The sequence below is a fragment of the Nicotiana attenuata genome, unplaced genomic scaffold (genome assembly GCF_001879085.1).
Source record: "Nicotiana attenuata strain UT unplaced genomic scaffold, NIATTr2, whole genome shotgun sequence".
NCBI lineage: Eukaryota > Viridiplantae > Streptophyta > Magnoliopsida > Solanales > Solanaceae > Nicotiana > Nicotiana attenuata.
In genome coordinates, this window is record NW_017672000.1 from 211841 (window position 1) to 222185 (window position 10345).

A 10345-nucleotide genomic window follows, 5' to 3' on the forward strand; every position below is an offset into this window, starting at 1 on the left:
TCCTCCACATCTATAGCATTCATTTTCTGCATTTGTTGCTTGCACCGCTTCATGCTTTTGTTCCTTCCATTGCTGGTGGTTAGGAGGGTTCTTTGGTGCATTACAATTACCATGATTAGAGTTTCTTCCCCAGCCACGACCACGACCATGACCACGGCTGGAGTCACGACCTCTTCCACGCTTAGCTTGGTGGAAGTTCATCTCATTCACTTCAGGGAATGGACAAGAACCAGTAGGTCGGCTTTCATGGTTATTCATTAATAGCCATTATGTTGGTCGACCACAAGAAAATGTGAAATAAGTTCAGAATATTTTTTGAATCCCATCTCTCGATATTGCTGCTGCTGGAGCATATTCGAGACACGAAAAGTGGTGAAAGTTTTTTCCATCATATCATGATTAGTAATATTATCATCACATAATTTCAATTGGGAAATAATTTTAAACATAGCAGAATTATACTCACTGATAGATTTAAAATCTTGTAGCCTTAAATGAGTCCAATCATAACGCCCCTGTGGAAGAACGACCATCTTCAGGTGGTCATATCTATCTTTAAAATAATTCCACAGTATGACTGGATCTTTAATAGTGAGATATTCCATTTTCAATACATCATCAATGTGATGGCGTAGGAATATCATTCCTTTGGCACGTTCTTGGTTTGATGCTTGTTTTTTGTCCTTCATGGTGTTTGTCAGACCCATCGCATCAAGATGAATTTCAGCATCAAAGACCCAAGACATGTAGCATTTGCCCGATATATCCAGGGCTACAAATTCAAGTTTTGAAAGATTTGACATTATTTAGAAAAAGAAAGTTCGTACCTCTGATACTTTCAAAGTATTTGCTCGAGATGGCAGAGTCTCGTGTTGATAACGTGTCATAAAATAAAGACTGTAAAGTAATAAATAAAGACAAGTACAAAGAGAAAACTGATATATTATTCAACTTCAACTGTTGTACAAAATGAAATGAAAACTCCTCTATTTATAGAAGAAAGGAAGTAGCTGCGAGGCTTTTCAGGAAGCAGCTGCGAGACATTTCTTGAGCTGCTTGTAAGCTGTCTGCATGAGTTGCTCGCAACCTGCCTGTTTAATAAGAAGCTGCTGCAAATCATTTCATTGAGTTGCTTACAACCTGCCTGCATCAGCTGCTTGTAGATAAACTTTAATAGAGTACTAAACGAATAATCTTCTTCAGGAAATTATCTATAACGGAGTATAAATGAATATCCATAATATAATAATTTCATAATGTTTAACCAAAAAATAGATCTTTAGTCAAAGCTAGAATTTAGAAGAATACAGGTTACTGATTGATCACGCCCAACTATGCCTTATAAAAAGGACAATGCGGTCGTTGCAAATATAATCCGGTTTACAAGTCCGAAGTCGAATCCCACAGAGAATTAACCTATCAATTACCTTTGTTGGAATCACTAAATTCTTTATAATCAACTTTCCCAAACGTTGTAAATAATTGTTGATGGTATTTCTACTAACTAAGATTGCAAGTAAATAAATAAACAACTGTAAACTAAATATGTTGGGTTGTAAATAATAATAATGAGAAGGTTCTAAGGTAGTGATTTCCCCTATTGATGGAATCCCTTCCGGTTATGTTTCAAATAGATTCACCAAAATATCTCTATCAATCATGAGCACTCTTTTTACCGTAAATCTCTCCCGAGTAATCACGATAATTTACTAGACGCACTCTCCCGAGATACGCTAGCTGACTTTGTTTATTACAGCTCACTTTAGATTGCACCCAAGGCTTCGTTATCCCTAATCCCGCCTTTAAACCCGCAGTTATAGATCCCTCTTATACTTTTGGAGTGGTGTTGTTCAACAATTACCTAAATATGCACTCTCTCCCGAGTTATGCACACTAAATAGGCACAGCTAATTGAGGATCCTGTCAATTAACTATAATAAATACGTAATTGAACACATAGAGATTAACCGGCAAACTATATGAACATAATCAAGAAGTTCATCCTTCAATAGGTTCCATCAAAACCTTAGACTAAAGTATTTAGCTACTCATAAAAATAACAAAAATCACAAAAGAATTCATATTCAAAGGTAAAAGAAAAAAGAAGAAGATTAAAGATTGATGCCCAATGATCCTCCTTGCCTCTTGCCCTTCCTTATGATATTTTTCACTTCCAAAAATCCTTCTCCTCCACTCTTGGCCAGCCTCCCTCGTTTAATATAGGGTTTAGGGTTTAAAATCCCGTATTTTGCACTTTAGTCCATGAAATTTACGCGTCCTGCCGCGGTCCCACCGCAGTTACGCCAGGATCGCGGCCAGAATGGTCCTCTGAATCTTTGGTAATGTTCTGCCATGGTCCTACCGTGGTGTTTTTCACCCTGTTCTGTTTGGAATTTGGAAAAACGTAAAACATGAAAGTTGTATCCCTTTGAGTTAGCTTTCCAACCATATATTGTGGAGCCGAAATGGAGTTCTGAGTAAAAGGTTATGTCTATTTTACTAGACAGTGCGCAATATGCCTCCTCGAGTCTTCGTTTTGTTGTTTTATCATCCGTTGATCCCCGAATACGATCCCGGCTTAATTCCTTGGGCTTTTACTCAGACTTCAAAGCTCCAAATCACTTGAATTCATTCCATAACATCTATATATCTCGGAATCACTCCTACAAGGCATAAAACACACCGTTAGTGTAAAACACTAGCGATTAAAGCGCAAACTCAACTAAAGTGCAGTAAATTAGAGTGTAATAAGCGACTAAAATATGCAATTATAGCCTATCATCACTGATAATCAGAAAGGTATGTAAAGAAAGAAATTTGTGAATAATATGATCAGAAAGCAAGTAAATCAAAGTATATTCCAATAGTGTTTACAATTGTTTGTTCCTTCCCCTTTTATAGCTATTTTGGTGATACGGGCCTTACCTTTGTTATAATAAGGCTATTATGAGCAATTAATGACTTTAAATGTTACGTTATGCAATCATATACGTTAAATACATATTATCTAATGTTTCCAGTATTTAATACTCATTAAATGTTGTATCTGGGCTCTTTTTTACTGTCAGATTCATTCATTTAATTCTTCACGATCTTTGACCTTTAAATGTCTTGAATAGGTACGAGCGTTGAATTACTTGTATGACTGCTCGCGCATCCTCCATTTAACTTGTTCGTGTCTGTTGTTGCTCGTATCTGTTAACCAACCTTAATTCTTTGACTGTTTGACTAGTCTACATGTCATGACACGTCACCATATATATATATAAATACAATTTTCCCCAATACAGATAGTCCCCCCACTTTCCATTTATTCATCAGTTTGAATATTTGGGAAGTGGAATTCATTAAAGGAGAATTTTTGTCACCACTAATGCTCTGACAGAGTTGACGCTTCAATTATCACTTCCATTTAATGCTTTAGACACGTGTCATCTTCTTATTGGTTCCACAGTTTTACAACACTTTCTCAGGCTTTCTTTTTGGCTCCACTGTTCATGAAGTACTAGTTACCATTATTGTGACCCTTCCATTACTGCATTTTTACTTTTGACGGTTACCCATCAGTATAAATACAATTTTACCTTTCACCTTTTACCACATAAAACTTTTTTCTCGAACATTTGAACTGTGCAAATCTCTGTTTACTTCTTCTTCTTCCTAATCATGTCTTCATCGAACCCTAACCCTAGGAGAGTTCCTATTTTAGACAATTTTCCGAATGCCCCTGTTAGACATAGAAGGGGTGGGAGACTTCGTAGCTTAGGATCCTCTCGTGGTGGCGGTTCTGCCATGCCTTCTCCTAGCCCTGGTTCTTTCTCTAGAACTAGAGGTTCTTTTACCAAAAAATCATCTTCTAAGAGCAAGGAGGCCTCTGAACCATTACAGGAGCCCTTGGTAGAAGAGATAGTCCCTAACGATTTATCTTTTCACCACGATAGACAATCACTTCAAACCCAAGTTTCTGGTCTAGATTGTACCGATGCTTACCCCACTTTGATTACAGAGATTTTAGCTCCCATAGTCCGCAAAGATTGTCACTGGAGTAACGATTTTCCCATTGTAATCCCCAATCCAAATCAAAGAATTACCTCCTATATGACTAGACTTTCTTTTGTTTACACATACCCATTTACTCTTGGTTTTAAACCAGCTATTGATCCAGTGATTCTCGATTTCTGTCGCTTCTTCAAAGTTTTTTTAGCACAGATTGACCCGCTGGTATGAAGGGCTGTTGCTTGTTTAAGACATCTGGCTAATTTAGCAGATGTTAATTTCACCTTCCCTAACCTAATTCATCTATACTCCCCTAGACTTTTTTGTAATGGCATTTTTACCTTAGTGGCTAGGAGTAAGAGGGTTTTGGTGAGCCCAGACGATAATAAGGATCGTGGCTGGTATGCCCGATTTGTTGCTGCCCCCACAGTTGGTTTAGTTGGTGAACAAAACGTTCCCTTCCGTGAGAAGTGGAACTTTGCACGTAAGTCTCTCATCTCTCTCGTACCTTTTTCTTTCAAGTTTATCAATTCCTTTAACTTTATTTTTTTTTTTTTTTTAGCAACCATGGGAGTTGTGGATAACATACCCAATTTTCGTGGTTGGGTAGATAAAGTGTTAAAAATCGCGCCTATGGAGGCTAGGTCTTGGAAATTTATTTCCAATCGTCACGGTTGGAAAGTAAAGAGTCACAGTATGAGTTTTTGTCTTTCTCATATGTAAAATTTTTTCCCTTTATTGCTTTAACTTTCAACCTTCTCTTTGTCAGGATTTGCTATTCGAGGTGTTACTGCTGAAGCAGTTGCGGCCTCTCTTTCCTCTTCAGGAACTCGAATTTCTTTAGAGAGGGCTCAGGATATACTCTTGAAAAGAAAAACCATTGAAGAAGATGACTCCGAGAAAGAAGAGGAGGATGGTTCCATGGTGACAAGGCCAAAAGTTAGGAGACGTATCGTCTCTCACGAAGCTGAAGTTTCTCATCATCTTTCTCCTACCGAGCCTGTTCATCTTGTCTTTGATGATGACGTTGCCACCCCTCATGACACTCATGAGTCGATTAACCAGCTTTTTGTTAGTGGTTTTGAGAGTGGTGGATTAGGACCCGTTTTGGATGAACTTCCCCTATCTTCTTCTTCAACTTCCATATCTTCAGTTCATTCTCTTCCTTCTTCTGTTGTGCCTTTGGTTCCTTCTTTACCTGTTCCATCTGCTTCCGAACTTCCCTCTGCTGTTTTTACTTCTTCTACCGCTCCTCCTTCTACTGTCCATAATGCAGAAGTGGGTTCTACAAGTAGAAGGATTGCTATGAGGAGCGTGACTATCGAAGTTCCTGCTAACAACAGCCTTTTGAGGAAATTCGGTCAGACAGATGTTTGGCTTGAACCTTTAATAGGCCCAATTGAGAAAGAAAAAATGAATAGCCATAGCTGTCTGACTCTGATGAACGAGATAGTTCATTCCACCATGAAGGTATGTCCCTTCTTTCTTTACTTTGCCAGAATTTTTTCTAGAATTCTAATTTTTCTTCCCTTATCATTTTCAGGCCAACCTTATTGGTACAGAGCTGATGAGCAGAGTTTCTCTATTAGAGAAGGTGGCACGTGACTCTGAAAAGGCTGTTCTTGATTCAGAGATGGAAGCTCGTGACTTTCAGTTGGAAGCAGCTAATTGGAAGGAACAATTTGATAGTGCTCAAATTACTATAGAAGATTTGCAAGAGAACAAGAATAACCTGGAACAGCAGATAAGAGCATTAACCTCAGAGCTTGCGGTTGCCAAGGCTTCTTCAAGTCAGGCAGAGAAAGAAAGAGAGCATCTCGAGTCTTCTTTCTCAGAGCAATTATCTAAGGCAAGTGAAGAGATTAGAGAGTTGAAAGCTCTTTTAAGTCAAAAAGAAGTTTATGCTGGAGATTTGTACAGAATTTGACTCAGACACAAGAAGATCTGCGAACTTCTGAAGACAAGGTGCATGCCTTGGAAAAATCTCATGCCTCTCTCCAAGCCTCTTACAACTCAGCCTTGGATGAAAATGAAGGTCTCAAGAATGAAATTGCTGCTTGGGAAAGAGATTATGAGATTCTTGAAGATAAGGTTGCAGTTGATGTAAGCTGGGCTTTTCTGAACTCTCGTCGTGATGCCTTAGTTGAAGCTAGCCAAGAAAACTTTAATCTGGAGTCAGAGTTAGCTAAGGTGATGGAGACTATTGAAAAAGCTCAACAACCACTGGACTTCCCTTCACTCGCGATTGAAGTTTTCGAAGCTGAAGTTCCCGGAGTTGATGCTCCCGTGGGTGAAGTTTCGGTGAGTGAGGCTCCCTTGGCTGAAACTTCTGCAGTTGAAGTCCCCATGAACACTAAAATTGCCTCGGGTGATGCACCCTCTTCAAGCTCAACCGTGCCTCTTGTTGCAAGTCAAGTTGAAACTTCGTCTATTGATACTCCAATTGCTGCGGTTGAAAATCACCCGCTTCTGTTGGCGATGTTGTTCCAGTTGAGCCCGCTGATGATCCTTCTTCAGTCCTTTCCTCTTAGTGAAAAAATTTACATCTATTTTAAATTCCCTTTTTGCAGGTACCTGTTTGGAAAACTGTGTTTAAAGTTCTTGGATTCATTTGAGAGTTTTTGTAATCAAACCCTTGGCTATCACTTGAGGGTTGATTTTTAGAAGTACAAATCCCCAAGTCTTGTTATGGGGCATTTTGTATAAACAATTTGATGACCAAGTTTATATTTAGTCTTTAGTTTTAAATATTAAGAAGTTTTTATTATCATTAAACTTCCGTCTGTTTTATTCTTGCCTTTTATTTTCAAGGACTTAAAGAATAGTCTGCATTTTTGTTCTTTGAAAAATGCTTCTGTTAATCGCATGACTAAATAACATGAGTTTTATAAAAGAGGGCCCGTTTATATTTTGACACTTAATGAAGAAGACGTCTCAACTTCATTATGGTGTTATCATACGATAAAAGAAATAGGAACACACATGTTTTATGCAATAACTTTGACAAGTTTTAATTTCTGAACCTTGACAAGTTTTGAGTAATATTTTACATGTATTTGAATTACATCTATAACTTTCTCGTAACTATTTTCCTTGTAACAGATTTATACAAAAGAAGAACAATAGATACATGATTTTTCCTTATAACCCGTTTTAGTACATAGTCTTTACCCTAACCGTTTTGGGGTACATGGGTCCCTTTAGCTCCAGAACATTTGGGGTACATGGGTCCCTTTAGCTCCAGAACATTAGGAAGAGTGGGTTTTTCCTTATAACCCGTTTTAGTACATAGTCTTTACCCTAACCGTTTTGGGGTACATGGGTCCCTTTAGCTCCAGAACATTAGGAAGAGTTTGAGAGATGACTCCATTGTTCTCATGGGAAAGAATACTATGATGAATGCCATTGTTTTCACGGGAAAGAATACTATGATGAATGCCATGACTTCGTAACTTTCACTCCGTACTTGATTCTTCTAGGCTTGATTTTCTAAATCTTCTTCGCCTTTTTTATACACGTGACTGTATATACTATGTAGTCCCCCAAGTGTTTGAGTGTTGAAGTATGAAGCCTCGAGCACTTGGTAGTCTCCTTCACCTGGTCCTTTTCCTGAAAAGGAAATACATACGGGACTCGGGGGTGCGATTATAGATGAAGACTGCTTAACCCGTGTATACTTCTATCAGAATAATTGTAACCCTGGGCTAGGAATTTTAGTTTATTCCATTTTGCCTTACAGGTCGTGACTCATCATTTAGTGTAGGTTAGCGTTTTGCCTATCATCTAAAATCGTTAGTAAAATTTTAACAATTCAAAAAATATAATTTAACATGGTGATACCTGACCGTGGGTTTTTCCTTAGAAGTACTATCTCTTCAAATGAACTGCATTCCAATGTGAAGGAAGCACCTTCCCGTCCATTGTTTCCAACTCGTATGCTCCTTTTCCTGCAATATCTCGAACTCTATAGGGTCCTTCCCAGGTTGGACTTAGTTTACCCGCATTGGCTGCCTTTGTAGATTGAAAAACCTTTTTAAGCACGAAGTCCCCAATTTTGATGTATCTCAGGCGTGCTTTCCCGTTGTAATATCGTTCGATCACTTGTTTTTGTGCTGCCATTCTTATTAATACAGCTTCTCTCTTGCCTTCCAACAAATCCAAATTGACCTGCATTTCTTCATCATTTGATTCTTGCGTTGCTTGTGAGAATCTTATGCATGGTTCTCCTATTTCAACCGGGATTAGTGCTTCAGCTCCATAAACTAAAGAAAAAGGGGTTTCACCTGTGCTCATCTTTGTTGTCGTGCGATATGCCCATAAAACTCCGGGTAGCACTTCAAGCCAATTACCCTTTGACTCCTCTAATCGTTTCTTTAAATTGTTGATTATGACTTTGTTTGTTGATTCTGCTTGCCCATTACCCACTGGGTGATAAGGTGTAGATGTAATCCTTTTAATTTGCCAACTCTCAAAAAACTTTGTGACTTGAGCTCCGATAAATTGAGGGCCATTGTCGCATACGATTTCCTTCGGTACACCAAATCGGCAGATGATATTTTGCCAAATAAAATCTTTAACTTCCTTTTCTCGCACCTGTTTAAATGCTCCTACCTCTACCCATTTAGTGAAATAATCGGTAAGTACGAGAAGAAACTTTACCTGTCCTTTTGCTTGAGTTAATGGTCCTACTATATCCATTCCCCATTTCATAAATGGCCACGGCGTAATGACTAGATGTAATAATTCTGCTGGCCTGTGCATATTGTTACCATACCTCTGGCATTTATCGCATTTAGCCACGAAACTTTCCGCTTCTTCTTCCATTTTAGGCCAGTAGTACCCTGCTCTAATCAAGGTTCTCACCAGTGATCTTCCTCCTGCGTGATTCCCGCAATGCCCCTCATGTATTTCCCTCATTACATACTCCGTTTGAGAAGGTCCGAGGCATCTTGCTAAGGGACCAGTGAACATTTTACGATAAAGGTTCCCCTGTTTTAAACTGTAACGAGCAACCTTTTTTCGAAGTGCATACGCTCGTTTCTTGTCATCAGGGACGGTACCATACTGTAAAAAAGCAACAATTTCGTTTCTCCAATCCCAAGTTAAATTATTAAAATTTACCTCATTCTTATCAGGTTCGAGAACTGAATGAAATAAATGTATAACTGAAGCGTTTGCATCATTCGCCACATCAGCTGCGGATGCGAGATTAGCTAAGGCATCTGCTTCAATATTTTCATCCCTTGATATTTGTATGACCTTCCAAGTTTGGAATTGCTTTATCAGTTCCCGTACCTTTTCCAAGTACTGTTGCATCCTTGCTTCCCTAGCTGTGTAAGTCCCCAGCATTTGATTAACCACGGTTGCGAATCACTTTTGATCACCACTTGATTTATACCAAGTTCTCGTGCCAATTCTAGACCTGCAATCACAACTTCATACTCCGCTTCATTGTTAGTTATCGAATGACATTTAGTAGCTTGCCTAATAGTTTCACCCGTAGGTGGTACTAAAACAATTCCTAATCCTGCACCTTTTACGTTAGATGAGCCATCAGTAAATAAGGTTCATGTTCCTGGATTAGCCCCATTAAGTATCTGCACTTCTTTTTCAGCTTCTAACTGCATCCCTTGGCTAAAATCAGCCACGAAATCAGCTAATATCTGGGATTTTATTGTTGTTCTAGGTAGGTATGTGATTTCATATTCACTTAGCTCTATGGCCCATTTAGCTAACCTCCCTGACAATTCATGTTTATGCAATATATTACGTAGGGGTAATGCAGTCACTACAACAATGGGATGACATTGAAAATATGGTCTTAACTTCCTAGATGCCATGATTATAGCAAGCGCTAGTTTTTCCAATTGTGGATACCGTGTCTCTGCATCTAACAAAGATTTACTAACATAATAGATAGGAGATTGTTTACCCTGCTCTTCTTGAACCAAAACCGCGCTTACCGCAACTTGTAAAACAGCAAGGTAGATGGAGAGTTTCTCCCCAGCCTTTGGTTTTGCTAGCAAAGGTAGATTTGACAAGTATGTTTTCAAATCTCTAAGTGCTTGTTGACACTCCTCATCCCATTCAAAATAATCCTGCTTCTTAAGAGCCGAGAAGAATTTAAAACATTTTTCCGATGATTTAGAAATGAACCTTCCCAAAGCTGTGATTCTTCCTGTTAGTCTTTGAACCTCTTTCTTGTTTGAAAGTATATCAGGGATTTCTTCAATGGCCTTAATCTGTGCAGGATTCACTTCAATACCACGGTTAGAAACAAGAAAACCTAAAAACTTACCTGATGCCACACCAAACGCACATTTTTCTGGATTCAACTTCATATTATATT

The 10345-nt window shown here is 38.6% G+C and overlaps 1 protein-coding gene across 1 annotated transcript; it reads right to left on the reverse strand.

The window, feature by feature from the left end:
- Positions 1-257: 257 nt before the first annotated feature.
- On the reverse strand, positions 258-803 carry LOC109211261. Its single transcript, XM_019374775.1, has one exon. It carries the CDS (start codon positions 801-803, stop codon positions 258-260), a length of 546 nt encoding a protein of 181 aa, XP_019230320.1.
- Between the last annotated feature and the right edge of the window lie 9542 nt (positions 804-10345).

Bases quoted from the DNA above. Each gene is read 5' to 3' on its own strand.
- LOC109211261 (XM_019374775.1), bottom strand. From the start codon at position 803: ATGTCAAATCTTTCAAAACTTGAATTTGTAGCCCTGGATATATCGGGC.